Here is a 23,899-nt window from a genome sequence, read left to right as displayed (position 1 = left end):
GTTAGTCTAGAGCTTCCATAGCATGTGGCTTCAAGAGGTAATTATTTAGCTCAAAGGGGAGTGAGACATGACTACTGTACATTTTAAGTGCCTCTGTGGGCCTGATAATTTAAAGGGGCTCGAATTCCATAGAGCAAAAGATTTTTTGTTTGTTTGTTTTTCATAACCCTCATGTTTAGTTAACATTGCTGACATTCATGAATCAAAAAACCCAAACCACAAAAAAGCCATTTTTCTCACTTCTGCTACCTAGCATGTCGGGCAGTCATGTTATTTTTAAATTGCCTTCAAATGGTTTCAGGAACTTTTTCATATGTTATGTTATTGAACCACTCCAGAAAATTTTAAATCCCTTTTGTAGAGGAAGAGATGATTAGATGAGAAATACTTAGTGTCTGCCACAGATTTATACAGAAAAAAATCTTTGTTTTTAGTTTCTGGTCTTTGTTGTTACTTTGTTGGTAGTAAAAAATGAGTTGTTTTTTGTTTTTTTTTTTTTTCTTTTTTTTTTTTTTTTTAATTGGCCAGGCTTTAGGTCTTATCCTGTGAAGGACAACTTGAAGATGAGATAGAGCATAAAATTGAAGCTATTTCTGGAGATTGATACAGGTTCATTAGCTGGACAATTAAACTTTTTACTTGTCTTGCAAGTCTTCAACTTAGATTTGTCATATTTGGTTATCATAATCAAATGGAAATAGCAGTTTTTGCCCCATCTTGCTGAGCTTTTAGATTTTGAGATCATTTGTAACATACTCTAAAATTCAGTGATTATTTTTTTTTCTACTGGGGGCAGGCACATTTAATTACAGAAAGCCATTTGCCATGGAATCTTTTTTTCTAAAAACTACCTTGCGTTAAAAAAAATCTGATCATAATTACGTTGCTAGCAAGATAAACTAGCAATAATTATATGTGGTATCAACTAATATGAAAAAATTATCTGTAAAATGCATCAGGGACACTTTTCATTTGCTATTCTTAATTTGCAGTTTTAGGAATTGTCTTGTGGTGGTTGAATGTGATCAGCATTTTCTTCTCTTATGAGCCAGCCTGGGAGTCTTATTAGTGAAAGATTTGGCAAAAGTTAGAAGAAAATGTCAGGGATTTCAGTCTTGTCAAGGAATGAGTTTTTTCAGTATGTAACCAATTTTTTTGGATAGGCAAAGATTTAACCCAAGTAGTACACTGTACAAAGGTGCCTTTAAAGCTCAGCATTCTTTCTTGTGTAAAAACTCATAAAAATTTTATGGAAATTTATGGGTATCAATTTTTCTTAGATTTAAAATTAAAATATATTTTGAGTACCTTGGGAAATAGTATATTCTTACAAAATAGATGACCTATTTATTCAGTTGAATGTCCTTGTGAAAATTGACATTGCTTTACTGACACTAATAATCTACATGCAGCTGAGCAAGCCCAGAAGCCAACTTTGTAATATTTTGAGATGTTTACCATTTTGAATACAAAGTAATTTTAGAATCTTGGATACCAGCTCACTGAAGTGTTATGGTAATATCATACCCATATCATTTCTGTTACTTATATTTGTTATTGTTTAAAAAGTAGCCAAAAATGGCCAGGCACATCTGTAATCCCATTACTTTCAGAGGCCAAGGCAGGAGGATTGCTTGAGACCAAGGAGTTCAAGGCTAGTGGGCCATATAGCAAGACCTCATCTCTATTGAAATATGTATATTTTAAAGTAGCCAGAAACATGTATTTACTTTACTGCCAAGGATACAGCTGTAAAGTTTTGTGATCTTTAATAAATAACTTGAATGTCTGAATGACTTGGAAACAAGTTCTGAATTAGCTTACTGATTTCATGTCTGGCACTATTTAGCTAAATCCATCCTCCTCAAAATGTAGAAATTGTTAAGGGACAGTTTCTTGTTGAGACAATTTCTGTCTTAGCATCGTTTTGTGGTTAGAATGTAGTAAACCTACTCAAATAAGCTCAATTAAGAATTAAATCTATTTTATGAATAGGTCTTTAAAAACCCAATTGCAGAACTACTAACCAGGCCTCCTTCTCCCCTTTGTGGGTGGGGGTCAGATTCTCCTAGAAGAGAGGGCAAAGTAGGTATGATTAGTATACCTGCTAGAAAGAACAATGAAGCGGCCAGGACAAACAAAGTTGTCTCTTGGCTGTAATAATTTTTTTCTGGACTCATGGGCAACTAAAGAAACATGTTAATTATACTAATGCTTAAAGGATTTGCCCTCTACTTTATTACAGAGAGTCTGTGGGAGTAGAACTGTAACCTCTTCTTTATAAGAGAGTAGTACAGAAAAGGGAGAAGGAGAAAGAAGAATCTTAAATATAGAGGGGAATCATCTGGAAAGAGCTCAGATTAATTTTTATAAAATTGTATAAGATTTTATAAGATTATATATTTTTATAAGCTTATAACCTCTTCCTGGAAGCGTCATTTTGAAAATGCTTATGGTAGTGACATTTTATTATACATGAATTTAACTTTTGCATATCCAGCTGTACATATCTTGACAGATAAAATGACAGTTTCAATAGTACAGACAATTCTGCCCATCCTAGGAAGCTTATGCCCTTGCAGATGAGAATCTGCTGTTCTCTCTTAGTTTGTATGTGTCTCCCATCGGGTAAGCATGTCATATATAGTGTAAATACTTTAAATAAAATCATGGCCCTGAATGTTATTGTACTAAATGTTACATTATGATTTAAGGAGATTTTCGGGGTAATTTTGACTATGTCAGTTTTGTGGATTATTTGGAAGAGTGGAATTTTGTGCACTCTGGGCTCGAGTCTAAAGTTAGTGTGTAAAGCCAAAGTCAGAATCACCCTCGAAAGTTCCTCAACTCATAAAAGCCAATATGAAATCTTTTGTGTACATATACACTCTTGAGCATTAATTCTTACGCACATTTAAATTGGAGAGTGACTAAGCTAGACTGAAAGGCAAAAGGAAAGTATACAGGTGTTGTATATTCATTCAGCTTTAAACATGGTATAGGTAGGGAATTCTAAAATGTTCCTTCTTGCCTGCCAGCTTTACTTTGTTTTAATAATAAACTCTAGAATCTTAATTCTTAGTAATCGTGTATTTGTTGTGAGAATTTCAGGAGCTGTTAGCCTCACCTTTTTGTGAGATAGCTTCTGAAAGCAGTTGGTTAAATTATAAGGTTAGCCATTAAGTAGATTTATGATAAAACTTTGTTTTATCGTAGTTTTCATTATTTACCTTTTCTTTTGCTTTGGTATTTTAGTAACATCACTTTTAAGAATCTCGCTTCTCATCTCTATTAAAGGAGGCAAAGGAAGAGATTTGGTATGAAGTCCTTCATTCAACTAAAGTAGAAAGAGAGGGAAGTACTATGCTTCTCTAGGCTGGTGGTTGCTGTGGGAATCAATGTAAAAACCCCTTTAAGAGGATAAAAATGGGACAGTTAACTGGAAACTTACCAATGAGACATTCTCTTTCTAGAGCTTTTTCTTTTCTAGCATGTTCTCCCCAGTTTTAAGAAGATAACCCACACTCTTACCTGTTTCTTCAGTATATAATCTCAATTGTGAGATTACAAAATAATTTCTCTTTAATAATATGCCCAGGTAAGAATGGGAGTAAAATTCTGGTTTTCTTTATTTGGTGCTAGTGTCAGCAGTGACTGAAACAGGCTGTCTCAGTCTAGGGCCTGTAGTACATGCTCAGACCTGGGCTGGCTTACTCTTCATATGGCTCTACTACCTTAGTATAGAGGAGGAACCATAAAGTCCAAGATTGGGCACTTCATTCACGCCGCTTAGTAGGCAGTCTCCTAAGGAGAGAAGAAAAGCATATGTCCTGAGAGACATAAATGGCTAGTCAGCCATAGTTTATTTTGGGGAAAGGAGGAAGCGGAGATTACCCTAGGATGCACCCTGTGTTTTCACATGTTGTTTCTACTACTTTTGGTTAAATTGTAGACAAGTCTGTTGTTAGAATAGGCCTTCTTAGTGCAGGACATAGTGTTATTTCTATATTAATTACTTAAAATATAGTTGAAAAATGAACTTTGAGAATACCTAGAACTGAAATAGATGCATTTGCATGGTGGCAGCTGAGATCTGATCTAAAGGCCAGTTGAGGGCTAATAAGGAGTGAAGTTAAATTTAAGCTTATTGCTCTTTTAGGAAAATGATGTGAGTTAGGGTTGAGGCCAAGAAATTCTTACTATATTCTGAAAGTAGTGAGACTTCATTCGTTAGAGCTAACCTCATAGTGCTCACTATGAGCACTCACCTTAAAGGTTATTATCTGCCTATTGAAGGAGCAGTTACTCAGCGGATCCTGTAACATGTGGTTCTGCCACTTTGTCCATAACTGATTAGACCAGGGCAAGCCTCTGGCCCAAGGCTAATGGCTTATGAAGTGGCCTGGTATGAAAACTGCATAAACAGCAATAATAAGATCAATCATCTTTCTCTTTCTCTCCTGTAAACTACTCCTTGAGAGGAGAAAGACAGGCAATTCATAATGGGAATTTAAAATAACAGTTTGTTCACTTGTTCATTGGCTCATTCAACACTTTTTTAAATGTCTGTTGTTAGCCAGGTACTACTCAAGGCACTGGTGATTTATTCATCAACAGAACAAAATTCATGTTTTCATGGAACTTGGGTTTGAGTGGGACAGATAATAAGCATGTACTAGAATGTTAGCAATGGTAAGTGATATGAAGAAAAATGAAGCGGGTTGAGGGGAGAGAGTGTGCTTAAAGGGGAATTTAGATAGGCTAGTCAAGTAAGACATCTCTGAGGAGCTGTATTAAGAGATTTATTATACGGAATTAGTTCACGTGGGTGTGGAGGTTCATAGGTCCCAAGATCTGCAGTTTGCAAGCTGAAGACCCTGGAGAGCTGATGGTGTAGCACCAGTTTGAGTCCAAAGGCCTGAGAACCAGAACACCGAATGTAGTTTCAGTCCAAAGGCCAGTAGGCTCAAGATCTAGGAAGAGCTGATGTTTCAGTTTGAGTCTAAAGGCAGGAAAACACCAATGTCCAAGCTCAAGGTAGGCAGGAAGAGTTCCCACTTATTCAGCCTTTTTGTTTTATTCAGGCCTTCTACTGATTGGATGAGGCCCACCCACATCACAGAGGACAATCAGCTTTACTCAGTCTGTTTATTTATATAAATGTTAAAGTTATCCAAAACACCCTCCCAGAAACACCCAGAATAGTGTTTGACCAAATATATGGGCACCCTGTGTCCTAGGCAAGTTGATGCATAAAATTAACTGTCATAGATAGGTCTATTGGTAGCCACAGAACCAGGTTAAGTAAAAATAGATAGGCTCTAAGTTACCTCAGTGACTTATTGTCAGGATTGCCTGATGATTAGAGCTGTCTTAAATTCTGAACCTTGTTGTATTACCTGAATTATTTTCCAGGGTCTCTAAAGTTTGGCTGTGTGGTTGCACTGAACTTATTCTTTTCTCCTTAAGTATGTTTTATGTAACTAATTTAACCTGTGTGTTTCTACGTTCAGGCTTGACAGCCTAGCCATTTTACGGACGGTGGGGGGCGGGGGGTCAGCCTGATATATAAAGATATCACAGAAGCAAACCTTGAGTCATAAAAACCTAAGATAGCCCCCCACTTTACTAATAAAGAGAAACACTGGTAAAGACACATGAAACAATTTATTAAGTGATTTGTTACTTTAAAAGATTTACATTTTGGTTAACTTTTTTAGCAGTTGTTTGTTCTAACTCTGTGAAGAGCCTAAGTGTTTTGGAAATCTGAAAATGTAGGAGATGCAGCCACTGTCCTCAGAAAGACCACAGTCTGATAATAAAATCTGCGTAAGTAAATATACAGCAAAGTAGTTTAAATGAGAATTTAGGTTAGAGCTGGTTTGAATGGAAAAGGCTTATGAAGATCACATTTAAGCTAGTCTTAGACAAAATTTGGATAGATACAACAGAGTGTTAAAAATATTTCATGAAAGGGAAATGAACAAATGAGATACATCGGAGTTTGGGGGATGGTAGTTTAGCTATGTTGACATGGTTGTAGTCTTCTTGCTGTAGGAGTAGTGACAGGTGAGATTTGGAAGTTAAAGCTGAACCTCAGTATTTCCATACTTTTGGTTGCACATTAGTTCTTCTGAGCCTCAGATTATTCCATCTATTAACTGGGATAATAATGCAAATATTTGTTCATATGTTTTAATCAGTTACATCTAAATTCTATAACAAGAGTTCCTTTGTTTTTAATCTCAGAAGGCTTCCTAAGTAGGGAAATGAGTCATCAGAAACCATGCCATTTCCTTCTCACACATACTCTTGCTGTTCAAGCTTCATGATGGAGAGATCAGTATATCAGATGCATCCTCTATAAATCTCACCAGTATCCTTAATGCCCTTATCTTGGTGAATGTGGAAAAACTCAAAGTGCTTTTTTTCTGTTCTCTCAACACAACAATCACAGAAGACTTATGTGATCAAATGTTGGGTAGGGGGAGTTCCCCACACACCAAGCAAGTGATCAGTTTTGCAGCAGATACCTGCTAAGTGTCTTCCAATTCCATTCTGACACTAGTTACCTGGAGATAGCATGAGATCCCACAGGTTGAGGGCCCAGTCCCCTCCCACTGCCTCCAGATACCAGTCTCAAGTCTGGAACTTCTGACTGACTGGCTCCAAGTTGAGGTTCCCATGCCCCTCTCTTTGGGTTAGATTAATTTGCTAGAGCAGCTTTACAAAACTGAGGGAAACACCTTTACCAGTTTATTATAAAGGATATTACAAAGGATGCAGATAATGAGATGCATAGGGTAAGGTATGGGGGAAGGGACACAGAGCTTCCAAACCTTCCCAGGGCACACCATCTTCCAGAATCCTCCATGTGTTTAGCTATCCAGAAGTTCCCTGAACCCTGTCCTCTTGAGCCTTTCATGGAGATTTATTGGATAGGCATGATTGATAACCATGTGGAAATGGGATTGGACAAAAAGGGTATAATCTAATACTAACAGGCCGAGTGGAGAAACCCACAAGCCTCTCTGTCCAGATTCTGCTTAGCCTTTCTGTGCAGCATTCCTTTCTCAAGGGTGTGGGACAGGACCCTTTCTGAAATGAGAGTCTTATGACCTGCAGTCAGAAAGGCAGGGGAAGATTAGACTCTTGCCTTGAGCTGGTGAAAGGAGGATGGGAAAATCAGAGAGAGAGATTCTGTTTTCTGAGGCCTAAAGCACCCCAACATCATAACAAAAGACTGTAACAAGGTATATGGGAGTCAAGAGCCAGGAGCTGTGGATGAAAACCTATATATATGTTCTCTATATATACAATATGTAGAATTGTGTATATGTTATTATTATCTAATATGTAATAGATATATAATATCACACCTGGAAATTGCACTTTCTGTCTCAGTCTTTTGATGGTACTTTTTTATGGCAGTGACACACTAATATCTCCATCTGTATGGCCACACATGTGCTCTGGATCCCATTCTTTTCTTCCTTTTTGGAAATAATATGCTATCTGAGAAACCTGTTTTCTTTCTCATTCCCCCGTTCTCACTCTTCCCCTCTTTATTGGATCCTTTTTGTTAGCATATAAACATGTTCAGGTTGTCTCTACGTTATATGTGTTATACTATGCTATATCATATATAATATATAATCTATTTATCCTCCCTTGACCATTTACTCCTCTTTATCTATTTCATCTTTGGTCTTCTTTGTTAAACTTCTCTAAAGAAGTAGCTATATCCAGTTTTCCTTATAAATTTCCCAGTTACACGTCAGCTCATTTTAATCTAGCTTCTACTGCGTTCACTCTACTCAAATGGCTTATTTGACACCTCTGTAACAATCAATGCTATTAGCCATTTTGTTCTTTAAAACACTGTCTTCATTTGGCTTCTCCAGTATGTTCTCCTTGTTTTCTGTCTAGGTCTCTGGCTACATCTTCTGTGGCTTCCTTGTCAGCTTATCTTTCTCCAATTGCTCATTAAATGTGGTTGTTATAAAGCTGAATCTTAGGTCTCTTTTTACTTAACGACTACTCTTGAATAACTCGTCTCTCATTGCTTCAGTAACAATGACAACTCCTACATTTATCTTTCACCCAGACTACTCATCTGAGGTCCAGTTCTATATCTAGATACCAAATTGATATTTCCATTTGAATGTCTTAAAGTTATCTCAGACTCAACAGGTTTAAGACTTACAACTTCTCTTCCTCCATATTCTCTTTATCTTCAAGATTTTTTTTTTTTTTGGAGTCATTGTAGTATAGTTTTGAAGGACTCAAATTCTCTACCCCTTACATTGTTACATTCTTTACCCCTTACATTGTTACCCCTTACAGTGTCAATTAATCATTGTAAGATTCAGTTTCATAATCTGTAAGATGGAAAAACTGTAGTACCTTTCCTAACATAAGGAAACATCAGACAAAATGTGAATATGGGATGTAATACCACAGACTAGATTTACCCTCTAGCTGTAAACAAATAGAAAACCCTCCTAGGGTTGTTTTCAGTATTAAAATAGTACTTACAAAGTACTTGAAACAGGACCCCATGTAAAGTAAGATTTTTTTAAAGTGTCTGCTTTATTGTTGAATATGGATATGAAGTTGTCAGATGAAGCTTAAAATGATGCTTAAATGCTTATATTATAAAAAGCAGTTCTCAAATCAGTACTTTTAAGATTGCATTTTAAGAAACTAGAAGAAAGAATAGCTCCAAAACAAGCAATGAGAAGAAAATAAAGTTAAAATAGGAAGCATTGAAATATAAAAGTGTAAAACATTAGAGAAAAGTAAGAGAAATTAAAATCTTGTTTTTTTTTAAAAGATCACTAATAGTGATAAAATTCTAGCCAGACTGATTAGAAAAAAGACACAAATGAGATTAATAGGAATGAAAGAGGAGAGATGAGTATAGATTCTGTAGACATTAAATTGGACAACTTAGATTATTAAATGAGCAATTTCCATGAAAAACACAAACTAACAAAGCCTGTTTAAGAAGAAATAGTTGCCAAACAGCCCTATGTTTATAAGAGAATGTAGATTTATAATTAAAACATTCCCTCAAAAAGAAAACAACTCATCATAGAAGACTTCACCGAGATAGTCTATGAAACACTTAAAGATGAATATCATTTCCATACACTCTTTCTGAAAATAAGAGGGAACACTTCTCAACTCATTTTATGTCAGCATTACTCTAATAAGAAAGAAAACTACAGTCCAGTATTCCTTATAAAAATAGATGGAAAAATCTTCAATGAAATTTTAGCCAGCTGAATCAATATATAAAAAAGATAATATTTTATGACCAAGCGGGATTTATTCCATGAATGCAAGGGTGGTTTAACATTTGAAAATCAATCAGTGTAATTCGCCATATGAAAACCAACTAAGAAAGAAAACTATATGATTATTTCAGTATATTCAGAAAAGTCATTTAACAGAATTAGTACCCATTAATGATAAAAACTCTCAAACTAGGATTTAAAGGGAACTTTCTCAACCTGTCTGTTAAAGGACAACTAGTAAAATCCTATAATGTATATATATCATGCTTAGTGATGAAAGACTGAATGCTTTCTCCCTAAGATCATGAACAGGCACCACTTCTATTCGGCGCTGTATGGAAATTATAGTTAGGGCAGTGGAGCAAGAAAAAGAATTCAAAGGCATTCAAATTGGAAATTAAGAAATAAATTGCTTGTGTATATAGAAAATCCCAATACACAAAAAAAGCTTACTAAGACGAATAAGTGAGCCTATTACAAAGTCATTATACAAAAATTAATTGCATTTCTACATACTAGTAATGGGTAATTGGAAATTTAAATACAAACAAATTAAAAATATTAGCATTCAAAATCTTAATGCTTATGGAGAAGTTAAACAAAATTATGTAAAGCCTGTATATTAGAAATTATACAGGCCTATGGAAACAAGTGTCATGTCCATGAATCAAAAAACTGAAAATTACTATAATACCATTTCTCCCCAAATTGATGTATACCATAAATGCAATTCCAGTCAGTACCTTTGCAGGCCTTTTTTGTAAAAATTGGCAAGCTTAATTCTGGTATTTATATAAAAATACAAAGGACCTAGAATAGCTGACAATTTTAAAAAAGAACAAAGTTTAATGACTTAAATTGCCTGATTTTCACACTTACTAGAAAGCTACATTACTCAAGACAGTGTGGTATTGGCTGAAGGATAAACATATTATTAATGGTATAGAAAATAGTTCAGAAATAGGCCCAGACACATATATTTATCTGATTTTCAGCAAAACTGCTAAGGCAATTCAGTGGAGGAAACTGTTAATCTTTTTAACAAATGATTTTTGGACAATTGGATATCTGAATGCAAAACAATGAATCTTAACCTTTAAGTGGGCAATGATTTCTTAGACATACAGAACCAAACTATGAAAGAAAAAATAAACCAGTTGTACATCATCCAAATTAAAAACTTTTGATCTTCAAAAGTCACTGTTAACACAATTCCTATCAAAATCTTAGCATTATTTTTTGTAGACATGGACAAATTTATTCTAAAATGTATACAGAATTATGAAGTAACTGGAAACAATTTTGAGTGAGAAGAGTAGAGCTGAAAAAAATCACACTACTTGATTCTGAGACTTAACATATAGCATTATACTCAGGACACTGTGGTATTGATCAAAAGGTAGATCAGTGAAACAAAATTAAAAGTCCAGAAGTAGACCCGTACAAGTAGAGCCAACTGAAGTTTGACAAAGATGCAAAGGCAATTCAGTGGGGAGAAATGATGCTTTTTGCAACAAATAGTATTAGAATAATTAGATAATAACCAAAGAAATAAACTTTGACTTAAAGCTCTTATACAACAGTTATCATAGATCTAAATGTAAAGTGTGAACTATAAAACTTCTATAAGGAAACAAAAGAGAAAATCTTTTTGATCTAGGGCCAGGTAAACATTTCTTGTACCAAATCCATAAAGGAGAAAAAAATAATAACTTGGGCTTCATCAAAATTAAAAACTTTTACTTTGTGAAAGACATTGTTAAGAGCATAAAAAGGCAAGCCACAGACTGGAAGAAAATACTTGGAAATCGCATGTCTGATAAAGAATGTGTATCCAGAATATATTTTAAAAGTCTCTAAACTCAACAGTAGGGAATAAGACAATCCAATTAGAAAATGAGTAGAACACTGAAAAAATACTTCACCAAAGAGTATACAGATGACAAAGAAGCACATGAAAAGATACTCAACATGATTAGCTACTAGGAAAATGCAAATTTAAAGCCATGATGAGATATGACACACGTACTAGAATGGCTAAAATAAAAAGTACTGGCAAAACCAAGAGTTGGTAAGAATGTAGAGGAACTAGATCTTTCACACATTGCTGATGGAAGTGCAAAATGATACAGCACTCTGGAAAACAGTTCGCCGGTTTCTTATAAAATTAAACCTGGAGTTACCATATCTTACTCCTGGATATTTATCCTAAAGAATTGAAAACTTATATTCACACAAAAACGTGTACACAAAGCCTTATAACAGCTTTGTCATAGCCAGCAAGAGGTGAATAGATAACAAATTGTCATACATTCATACAATGAATAATATTCAGTAAGAAAAAGAGCAAGCTATTGATATACCAACACCTTGGAGAATCTTAAGGGCATTATACTGAGTGAAATAGCTGTTCAATTCTTTTCCCTATTATAAAAATACGGCTGTCTTCCTATGAGTTTTAAGACTATACATTCTAGATACACATCCTTTGTCAGATGTTTTGCAACTATTTTTTTCCCAGTCTGTGGCTTGCCTTTCCATTTTCTTAACAGTGTCTTTTTATTTTGAAATAATTTTAGACTCACATAGAAGTTACAAAAATATTACAGTTTCTGGGTACCTTTCACCCAGCAACAACATTTGACAAACCATAGTACAACTATCAAAATGAGGAAACTAACAGTGGTATAAAACTATTAACCAAACTAGAAACTTTCCTCAGATTTCAAAAGACTTAAAAGATTACTTATGGTAATTTTAATTTGTATAACTTTTTTTTTTTTTTTTTGAGACAGTCTCACTCTGTTGCCCAGGATAGCATGCAATGGTGCTATCATAGCTCACTGCAGCCTCTGACTCCTGGGCTGAAGTGATCCTTCTGCCTCAGCCTCCCAAATAGCTAGGACTATAGGTGTGCACTACTACCGTGGCTGATTTTTTTTTATATACATTTTTTATAGAGATGGGGGTCTCTCTGTGTTGCCTAGGCTGGTCTCGAACTCCTGGGCTCAAGCAGTCCTTCTGCCTTGGCCTTCCAAAGTGCCAGGATTACAGATAGGAGCCACTGCTACCAACCTATAACTTTTTAAATGAAAAAATTATAGTGACAAAGAACAGATTAGTAGTTGCCGCGGGTAGACTTGGGAGGAGTATGTGATTATAAAAGGGTGGCATGAAGATGTTTCTTTGAGGTGATGGAATAGTTCAGTATTCTTTTTTTCTGTTTTTGAGACAGAGTCTCATTCTGTTACCCAGGCTGGAGTGCAGTGGTACGATCTCGACTCACTGCAACCTTCGTCTCCAGGGTTCAAGCGATTCTCCTGCCTCAGCCTCCCAAGTAGCTGGGACTACAGGCGTATGCCACCGCGCCCAGCTAATTTTTGTGTTTTTAGTAGAGACAGGGTTTCACCATGTTAGCCAGGCTGGTATTGAACTCCTGACGTCAAGTGATCTGCCCTCCTCAGCCTCCCAAAGTGCTAGGGTTACAGGAGTGAGCCGCTGTACCAGGCTGGAATAGTTCAGTATTCTGATTGTGGTGGAGGTTATACTAATGTAAAGTATGTGATAAATTTATGTAGAACTATACACATGCAGTCAGGGCATGTAAAAACTGGTAAAATCTGAGGAAAGTTTCTAGTTTGGTTAATAGTTTTATACCAGTGTTAGTTTCTTCATTTTGATAGTTGTACTATGGTTTGTCAAATGTTGTTGCTGGGTGAAAGGTACCCAGAAACTGTAATATTTTTGTAACTTCTATGTGAGTCTAAAATTATTTCAAAATAAAAAGACACTGTTAAGAAAATGGAAAGGCAAGCCACAGACTGGGAAAAAATAGTTGCAAAACATCTGACAAAGGATGTGTATCTAGAATGTATAGTCTTAAAACTCATAAGAAGACAGCCGTATTTTTATAATAGGGAAAAGAACTGAATAGCTATTTCACCAAAAATAATTACATAAATGGCATATAAGCCCATGAAAAGGTGCTCACCTTCATTAGTTATTAGGAAATGTAAATGTAAACCACCATGAAATACCACTCTACACCCACTAGTATAGATAAAATTAAATGGCAATCCGAAGAATGTGGAACAGCTGGAACTCTCACATGTTGCTGGTGCAAATGAAAAATGATGTGGCCTCTTTGGAAGACAGTTTGACAATTTCTTAAAAACATAGGACTCAGTAATTCCACTCCTAGATAACCCAAGATGAATGAAGAAAAAGTGAAATTCATGCTAGCGTCATTTATAATAACCCTAAAACTGTAAACAGTTGAAATGTCCAAGTGGTACATCCACGCAATGAAATTTATTCCCTAGTAAAAGGACTCCAGCATGGATGAATCTCAAAATCATTAGAGCAAATGAAAGAAACCAAACAAAGATTACATGCTGTGTGATTTCATTTATATGCAGATCTAGAAAAGGCACGATAAGCAATTCAGTGGTTGCCAGGAGTTGGGGGGCAAGGGGTAGAGAGTGGAGATTGACCATATAGGGAATGTATTGAAGTAATGGGAATGTTTTATATCATGATTTTCCTGATGGTGGTTATGTAATTGTATACATTAATCGAAACTCATCAAATTGTACAGTTGTTACAGTTTTTAGGTCCTTTGCATTTGCTTTTTTTCTGCCTAGAAAGTTCTCTCCTCTCCCTGTCTGGTTGACTCATATTCAGTGTTCAGATCTTGCTTAAACGTCATGTTGTCAGGAGTATCTATTCCTGAGCTCAGACTGGCATAGGCTTCTTTGACATCCTGCTGCTTTCCTTCGTTGTCCTTACCACAGCTGTAGTTTCAGTCAGGCAGGTAGCCATCAGCTTAAGGTCTCTTTTTCTGTCTTAGCTGCAACACTGTGAGGAGCCAGATGCTGATTACTATCTTGTTAACAGTACATAGTGTGGTGCTTAAATCAGGTTTGAATATTGCATGACTGAGTATAAGTGAGTAGAGAGTTGTGTGTCTTCTGTTCTTGTAAGTGGCAGCTGTGGCTTCTGCCAAGAGTACTACTAGCTGGAGCTGCCTGCTTAACCTTGGAGCCTGTCTGCCTGCCTCTGCCCTGCTCCTGGAGAGTTGTGACTATCCGTGCTCATCTGCCTGCCATATAGTCTTTGTTCAGACTTCTTGTCACCGTGAATCCCACTCCTGTGGCCGGGCCACCCTGTTCTGAGAACAGAAAGGAGCTTTTCCTTGCTGTTATTCTTTTAGCAGAAAAGGAAACCTGCCCTACTGCATGCATGTTCGTGGATCTACTCAAGCTTTTTCTTTTTATCCAGCAGGTGGAGAAACTCTGAAACACAGTATTTTGTTACCTACTTTGGTAACAATAGTTCAACTCCTGTGAAGCACCACAGAGTACCCCTTTGTCTCCTGATTATCTTAATCTTTTTGAGAGAGACATATGACTCCTCCAAGTAAGGTTAGGAATCCTAATCTGCAGGTAGTTTGAATGCTTGGGTGGAAGGTTTAACCTTCCAGAAGGTGAAAACACCATCAACTTTGTGCTCAGCCTCTGCTCATATTTGCAGATTATCAGAGATCATTACTACTGTCTCCGTGTCCCCCGCTGACCCAGTTTCCAGGATAAATCTGTAGAATAATTAATAAAGGGCCTGACGGCCAACACTCCTCTTCCACTCTTCCCACTTCTCTTCTTCCTTATTTCACTACTGTAGTAGGTAAGAGGGAATTCAGATTATGGTAGGAAAATGATTAGGATGAATAATCCCTGTATGTGAGCATTGTGTGAACATAGCTCAGTGTTTAAATTATTACCAAAGCTCATTTCTTTATTATGGGCTGTCCACTTAGGAAGAATTTATGGGTCTTGTCATTTCAGACAGTCTTCTCTGGAGTACTACATGACTCGTCCAGTTAGTGATTTTAGAAATGTTTCTCTGGACCTTTTAAAATGTATCCAAGTCTAATTCCTCATTTGTTTCTAGTTTATTTGTCCTCGGTTTTACAGTTTACATAGTTTGGAGTTTCCTGTTTAGTTTTATTTTTAACTCCTTTAGGCCTAAGACTCTTCATTGTTTCTCTTTCATCTGAGTCATTATAATAGTCTCTCAAATGTTCATATTCCACTCTTGCTCCCCCTTTCTCCTGCAGTACAATCTACATGTCGCAGCCAAGGATCAGATCAAGGCATTCTCATGCTCTCCGGTGGCTCACCTTCTTACCTAGTTTGTGATCTGGCCCCAGGACATGCAGAGTGCCTAGTAGGCAATTAATATTTGCTGAATTAATTCTTTGTATTGTAAGTCATATCAGGATTTTTGGGGGGTTAGCATTATGTTAAAACCACAAAAAACAGTAACTTTAGACCTAATTGGTTTCATGACTTATTGAGGAGGCGAGGAATAGGTTAAAGCTGCTTTGCATACATTTTGGAATAGTCTCTTTTGTCTAGTAAGGATGGATAATAAGTTTGTTAATAACCAGTATTCACATGGGTAGAAAAAGACTGTCTTGATTTTTAATCCTACAAGTAGTAAAGGAATGGTAGTCAGAAGTTGAATCGTACTTTTAATGCCTCAGGCAGGATAGAATAGTATTGTTTTGTTTTGTATTCCAATATGCTAACTACTTCTCTCTCTCTCCTTTCTGTTTTGCTTCTCATCCTTTCACCCATTACAGTCTCAGTATGTGTATTACACCAGGAGGTTGCCTTGGCAGGTCAGAGGATCTGTCACATTGAAGGCACTGTGGTACCCTTTGTTTTTTAGGCAAGGGTGACACATTCTAGTCAACTTATTTCCATTTGTTGTTGCCTCCACTTGGCACTAAATGAGACTGTTAACCATTTTTGAATGAAAGTTTATAAATTTCTTACAAAAATTAAGGTTTTTATTCTCTATAATAAGCACATGAGAAAGACTGGTTTTAAATTTTATTTTAAACTGGAGTGACGTACAAACATGTTTAATTTTAATTATTTGCTTTCTTTTGTTCGTCTTGTAGTAAGTTATTAATGTATTAATACTGGTAACTTCTAGATTGGAGGAATGATTTATCCTAATGTTTCTTTAAAAAAAAAATACTATCAGTCGTTCATATGGCATATGCTAATCAAGGCTCTGCGGTATTTTTTTTCCTTATGTTTTTTAATGAAGCAGCTCTTTTCATGATCTAGCAGTCTGTGTTACTATCAGTAAGTAAACAGAGAGTAAGGACTCAAAGTTTAATATTAAAACAAGTTCATTTTGTTAACATCACATTTTGTTGCATCTTGCAGCTTCTTGGTGAATTTTTGGATGAAGCCATTAAATTAATTGCTTGCCATCATGAGCAGAAGCAAGCGTGACAACAATTTTTATAGTGTAGAGATTGGAGATTCTACATTCACAGTCCTGAAACGATATCAGAATTTAAAACCTATAGGCTCAGGAGCTCAAGGAATAGTATGGTAAGTGTTTACTTCCAAAAATTAGGCAAAGAATTGTTAACTGCTACCTTTTCTCCTCTCGTAATTTAGATACCTTGGCAAATATTTAACTTGCCTCGAAAAATTAAATTAAAACTAAAAATTAAATGAAAACTACTCCACAGCAAATTGTTTGCTTTGGGGATCAATGGTCTTTTCTTTATTATTATTATTAAAGGTTGAGTATCCCTTACCTGAAATGCTTAGGACCGGAAGTGTCAGATTTTGGAATATTTGCATTGGTTGAGCATTCCAAATTCAAATCAGAAATACTTCAGTGAACATTTCCTTTGAGAATCATGTCAGTGCCCCCAAAATTTGGATTCTTGAGCATTTTAGATTTCATATTTTCAGATTTGGGATAATAACCTGTGTTATTCATAAGATATAACTCTATAAACTAGCACTGCCATCTTTAAGTATAAACTATTATTAAATACTTGGGCATAGCCATTGAAGACAAATATCTCTATCAGCAAAGAATAAGTGGCATGCTTGTTAATTTCATGTATACATGTATTCCCATAGATAACTGTTTAATAAGAGGCTTCACTTAATCCTTACTTTCACACTATAATGAAGCCCTGGAATTTCAGAAATCTTGTTCTATACTGGGGAATGAAGTCAGCTAATATCTCACTGTGTGTGTTTCAAAATTCATCCATATGTTTAAAATTGATTTATTAGCTAATTTCTATAAAAGCCTCAGGCTATATCAGCATAATTCTTTATAAACTGAAATGCAGATCACTCTTTGGGATAGTTCTAATACTGATTGCAGATCACTAAATTAGCATAATAATAAACTAGTGTTTTGGGGAATTATAAGCCTCACTCAAGAATAATTGTACTTTTATTACCTCTTCTTGAAACAAATTTCAGAATCTATTCTAAACAAAATGTAAATTGTTTAGTATTTATAATCCAGCATTTCTCCTAGGTTCGAGAAAAACTGTTTTACATGTGCACAAGGAGTCATGCATAGGATTGGTGTTTGCAGCACCATTTATAATAGCAAAAATTGGAAATAGCATCAAATCTATCAACAGAAGAATAAAAAATTGTGATACAGTCATGCTATGAAATACTATATAACATTTTAAACGAACTGGAGCCATGTGTGTCAACAAGGATAACCTCAGAAATGTAGTGCTGGGCTTCAAAGCAAGATATAGAATATATATACATCATTGTACCATTTACATGCAGCTTAAAATATGCAAAGCAATACCATATATTTGTGGATTATATATACGTAGAAAATATTAAAACATGCATAAATACCAAACTTAGGATATTGTTTATCTCTGAGAAAATAGAGAAAAGGAAGGAGGCTTGACCTATGATATTATATTTCTTTCTAAAAAATTCAGAGCAAGCCAGGCACGGTGGCTCACGCCTGTAATCCCCACACTTTGGGAGGCCGAGGTGGGTGGATCGTGAGGTCAGGAGTTCAAGACCAGCCTGGCCAACATGGTGAAACCCTGTCAGTACTCAAAATACAAAAATTAGCTGGGCATGGTGACACATGCCTGTAATCCCAGCTACTTGGGAGGCGGAGGCAGGAGAATAGCATGAACCTGGGAGGCGGAGGTTGTGGTGAGCTGAGGTGGCACCACTGCACTCCAGCCTGGGTGATAGAGTGAGACTCCGTCTAAAAAAAAAAAAAAAATCAGAGCAATTATGGTAACGTATTAAGATTTAATAAATTTGCAAAATAGAAAGACTGGCATTTATTATCTTTCCTGCATTCTTGAAGTAATTTACAGTATCAAAAATTACAGAAGTTGGAGTCATTTTGTAAGCCATCTTGACTAGCCTGTTCTCATTGTAACCAACCACATTTAACCAACCATAAATTAAAGAAAATAATATTATATAGTCAGTATTAGTATTCTGAAAGCCAACTCTCTGTTCAGGTTTTTTTTTTTTTTTTTTTTTTTTTTTTTTTTTTGAGACAGAGTCTCACTCTGTCTCTCAGGCTAGAGTGCAGTGGCACGATCTCAGCTCACTGCAAGCTCTGCCTCCCGGGTTCACGCCATTCTCCCGCCTCAGCCTCCGGAGTAGCTGGGAATACAGGCACCTGCCACCACGCCCAGCTAATTTGTGTGTGTGTGTGTGTATGTGTGTGTGTGTATTTTTAGTAGAGACGGGGTTTCACCATGTTAGCCGGGATGGTCTCGATCTCCTGACCTCATGATCCATCCGCCTCGGCCTCCCAAAGTGCTGGGATTACAGGCATGAGCCACCGCGCATGGCCCTTGTGTATTTATTTCATTGTGTCCAAAAGGATAGAAGTAATGTGTGTTTATATAGAATTATTCAGCAAATCTTTTGAGTAGAATTTATACGCTTTTTTTTTTTTTTTTTTTTTTTTTGAGGGAGTCTACCAGGCTGGAGTGCAGTGGTGCGATCTTGGCTCACTGCAACCTCCACCTCCCGGGTTCAAGTGATTCCCTTGCCTTAGCCTCCGAAGTAGCTGGGACTACAGGTGTGCACCATCACACCCAGCTAATTTTTTTTTATTTAAGTAGAGGCGGAGTTTCACCGTGTTGACCAGGATGGTCTCCATCTCCTGACCTCGTGATCCACCCACCTTGACCTCCCAAAGTGCTAGGATTACAGGCGTGAGCCACTGCACCCAGCCTCGTATGCATTTTTTATCCTACCTTTTCTTGATGGAAGTATAAGGTTAAGGATTCATTTAGGCTTTAGGCTATCTAGTGGAGCTAAATAATTATTATGCATTTGTACATGAAGTGCCCACGATGTGCTAGGTGGATCTTTTAGGCAACACAGTGAACCTGCAGGGTCTCTGTTGTCATAGTCCACTGTCTATTTGGATCCATTAGCATTTTAGGAAATAGTTGCAAAAAAAATATGTTGTAGTAGATATAGAAGACACATGTTGAGCGTCATAGACTTGGAAGCGATCCAGTTACTTGTCTTTGGAGAAAGTAAGAAATGTATATGACTGTTTCATGAATTCAGTTTACAGATTTTTGTTTGAAGTTTTTTTTGTGTTTTTGAATTTCTTATTACAGCGCAGCTTATGATGCCATTCTTGAAAGAAATGTTGCAATCAAGAAGCTAAGCCGACCATTTCAGAATCAGACTCATGCCAAGCGGGCCTACAGAGAGCTAGTTCTTATGAAATGTGTTAATCACAAAAATGTAAGTGAACATTTTTGGTTTCCTAAGTATAGATGAAATCAAGATTTATTCATGAGTATGTGAGTATCAAAGACTAAATATTAGGGGCTTTAAATTGTTCTGTATTAAAACATTGTTTAAAAGGGATATATATATCTCTACAGGGTGATTTTTTTCTCAACTTTATTAAATTGTATCAAAAGAATGGCTTCTAAAATTTAGATTATATGATTTCCTGTCATTTAATTTACAAAAGGAGTTTTAAAAGGATAAGTGTTACAGAAGAATTTTATTCAGCTTGATTTCATCTGCTTTTTGTTCTCTGTCAGGCTGACATTTAGAAAACTGTAGCGTTAGCACAGAGAGGAAATTGTTCCCATTATGCTTTGACACTCTAACTTTAATCATATTGAATATAAAATTTATATCACTTCTCCCTACCCCACTCCCACCTCTTTAAGTGATGGCAGTATTCATTGGTCACTTTATGATGAGGATAGTGGGTTTAGCAGAATGTTTTTGAAACTATCTAGAGGGTATTAACATGTTTCTAATTCTATTTCCTAATGACTGCAAAGATAAGTCTTTATAAAGATGTGTAACTTGCGCTCATTTTGAGAATAAACAGTTATACTTTTTTAAACTTACATTAAGCGTATTCATACTTTTGTGATTCTTCTAATGGAATGATTTCTTCAGTTGAGGAAATAAACTAGGAGTGAATTGTGTAAGGGACACTTTTAGGCAGTCCTAAACCGAAGGCATCTGACTAAAGACATTTCGTAGTGTTTGTCCAAAAGAGTTTATATAATATAATGAGCACAGTCCTTTCTGACTACAGATAATACAGTTTACCACATTTTGAGATCTAAATATGTGCAAGCCTCTGTGTATTGGAGTTATTGGGTTCATTATCAAGGGAAAAAAATTCATGGAAGTTCAGGATTAGGCCCCTTATTTGGGGAGCTTACAATAGTGTTTTGAATACAAAACAGACATACAGAGAGTTAAATATCAAACATCACAAAGCCGTGGACGTTTGTCAAATGATGATAGTGGCCCATATATTGAAATCTAAAAAGGGGGACAATTTCTGTGAGCTTTAATGAACTGGGAAGGCTTTGGGGAGGAGTAGACCTAGGCTGACGCTTAAAGATGGGGTAAAAATTGGATTGTTGAAGGAAAGGAGCCTTCAGAGAGGAAGAATGACATAAAAAAGGTCCAGAGACAAAGATTAAACTTAGATAATGATAGGGAGGAAGTCGTGGTAGCCATTCTTGTTCCAAGTGGGAACTTGATGTGTTGCTCATTACAGTTTTGCTGGTGGCATCCTGTCCATGGATAGGGCTGCTCGTGCCCCCTGTGGCCTGTGAACACGGTTCCATGGCAATGGTGGTGTTGCCTAGTTTTTCCTTGGGGAAGAGTTCACTTACTCCTACCTCTCAAGCCTCGGTGACTGCAAAGAAAGGTGGTTCCTTCAACTGCATGGAGTATGACTAAGCATGTCTCACATGATTAGGCCTCTAGCAGGGGTGGCAGAGGTTTATCCAGGCAGAACTCTCAGCACCTAGAAGAGTGTGGACAAGAGTGGGTACTCAGAATATATTTGTTCAGTAAGTGAGTGTAAAGCTAAATATGGGAAAACTGGAAATGGTAACTGAATTATTCCACTCCCCCATGGATGGATGTTTTTGTAGTGTTTTGCCTTTTAAACAATTTCATCCTCTGTACAGATTGTCTCTTCATTGGTCTAAGCATCTCTGGTTTTTCTCATTCTTTTCATAGATGGTCTTGAGTTTCTTTTTTAATCTTGGTTGTTTATCTCTGAACACACTTTGAAAGTGACCTAGCACACAGTACTGCATAAGCCACCTAGCACACAGTACTGCATATCTGATCAAATCCTCTGAGAGGAGCTGAGGCATGTCATCTCTTTTTTTTTTGAGACGGAGTTTCACTCTGTCGCCCAGGCTGGAGTGCAGTGGCGCAATCTCGGCTCACTGCAAGCTCCGCCTCCCGGGTTCACGCCATTCTCCTGCCTCAGCCTTTCCGAGTAGCTGGGACTACAGGCGCCCGCCACCACGCCCGGCTAATTTTTTGTATTTTTTTAGTAGAGACGGGGTTTCACCGTGGTCTTGATCTCCTGACCTCGTGATCCGCCCGCCTCGGCCTCCCAAAGTGCTGGGATTACAAGCGTGAGCCACTGCGCCCGACCAGCATGTCATCTCTTAACTGTAGACATTAAAACCCTGTTTAGAAATTACATCCCCATCTGACTCCCGTTGTGTTTCTTTGTTACAGGCCTGCCTTACAGTTCCCATCTCACCCAGTCTTTATGTTTTTTCTTTTGATTATGGAGAATTAAGTATAGTACTTCCTGTTTATCCCTATTAAATTTCAAAGGTGAAATGTGGTTACTCTTCCTGGTCTACTAGTGATTGCTTTTTTCTTCCTTGTTCTGACTTTTCACTTGTGGGCTTCACTTCCCAGTTTTGCTCAGTATATCTTTGTAATAGCTGGATTAATTCATTAACAACTTTTGAGCATATTGCAGAAATTATGTGTCTAACTATCACAGTTATCCAGCTGTTTCCAATTCATCGTCTTATTCACATGGATGTTATTATTAGAAACATTTTCTAAAATGCCATTTTGAAATGTTCATATACTGTGTCTGGTTGCATTTTTCTGATTTATTGCTATTGTTCTTTGTTGTTTTTATTCATGGAAGGAAATAGTATTTCTCAATGAACTTTTACCTGCTCTTGGTAATTGTTACTTCTTTTGAAGTAGTTATATACCACCACTAATCAATCATTGACTTTTGATTGGCTGTCCAGTCTATAACTGATATAATTTCCTTTATTTCCCTTTTTGAAAAATAGGACAACTATCTGTTTGAATCATTTTATAACAGCTTTATTGAAATATCATTTCTATATCATGCAATTCACCCATTTGAAATATACCATTCACTGATTTTTAGTATATTCAGTGATATGTGGGACCATCACTACAGTCAGTTCTAGAATAGTTTTATCACCTCAGGATAAAAGAAAGAAATTTTTTATCCTTTAGCTGTAATTCCCCTACCTGCCATCCTTCTCAGTTCTAAACAACCACTAATCTTCTTTCTGTGTCTGTATGCCTTTAATCTTTAATACCTCTCTTCTACTTTGGGGCTTCCCACATATTAATGAGAATAGATTTACTATTTGTCCAAGTCTCCTATTGTGCATTGCCTGTGGTTGGTAGACTTGAACTTATTTAGAGTAGCCAGATGCTTTCTTATTATCATTTCCCTATCTTAAATTTGTTTGGCCCTTCCTGGTGTATTATTTTTCCAAATTTATTCACTGAACCAATATTTAAATACCTTATGTAAAGCTGAATGCCTAAAAGAAAAACATCAATTCTGCCCTTATAAAGTTTATGCCTAAAAAACAAATTCCCATCCCTAAGTATCATTGTCAGCAAACATTTTTATATGTGTGTCATGTAACTTGCCATATACTAGGCAATAAAAGTGATTAAGACACAGTTCTTTCTAATAAGGATTCTCTGTGGTAGGGATGAGGCTGATGTGAAAATGAGACTAGACTACAGTGTGCTGAATACCATAACAACATTAGAAGATAACTGGGGACAAAGTAGAGAGAATAGTCAACTCTGTCAAGAACTAGGGGTTGTCAGAATCTACAAAAGAGGTTCACCTGGAAGATAATTAAGTTCAGTAGATAAATGACAAGCATAGGGAATAGTATGTTTAAAGGCATCAAAACATTTTTAAAATGACATTCTTAAAACTAGCATAGCTAAAGTATGAAGTTTAATATAGGACTGAGCAGGAGATGAAGTGAGTTGATGGCGTATCATGGAGGCTTTTGAATATACTGCAAGGGAGTTTCCGAATATATTTGTTGGCTTTAAATTTTTGAGGAGGTAAGTAATATGATCAGGTCTTTCTTTTACCATATTATAGCCAGTAAATGGTAGCTGGATTGGTAGAAAACC

General features: G+C 36.4%; 1 protein-coding gene across 23 annotated transcripts in view; it reads left to right on the top strand.

Annotated features, from left to right (window-relative positions):
* The window catches only part of MAPK8 (mitogen-activated protein kinase 8), a 135,587-nt gene that overhangs the window by 80,851 nt on the left and 30,837 nt on the right, over positions 1–23,899 (top strand). For 17 of the 23 annotated variants that reach the window (XM_063638082.1, XM_055275399.2, XM_055275391.2 and 14 more), the window contains 2 exons: positions 16,544–16,714; positions 19,777–19,906. In XM_063638082.1, the coding sequence (XP_063494152.1) occupies positions 16,593–16,714; positions 19,777–19,906 (252 nt within the window). In that variant the 5' untranslated portion in view covers positions 16,544–16,592. Of the gene's footprint in view, positions 1–5,720; positions 5,830–15,422; positions 15,566–16,543; positions 16,715–19,776; positions 19,907–23,899 lie in introns of those variants that run through there. The other 6 variants (XM_063638071.1, XM_063638076.1, XM_063638072.1 and 3 more) reach the window with 2 other exon arrangements.

Source organism: Symphalangus syndactylus, chromosome 4 (assembly GCF_028878055.3).
Source record: "Symphalangus syndactylus isolate Jambi chromosome 4, NHGRI_mSymSyn1-v2.1_pri, whole genome shotgun sequence".
NCBI classification, from domain to species: domain Eukaryota; kingdom Metazoa; phylum Chordata; class Mammalia; order Primates; family Hylobatidae; genus Symphalangus; species Symphalangus syndactylus.
The sequence above is the reverse complement of the archived record's forward strand: the minus strand, read 5'-3'. Positions and strand labels throughout refer to the sequence as shown.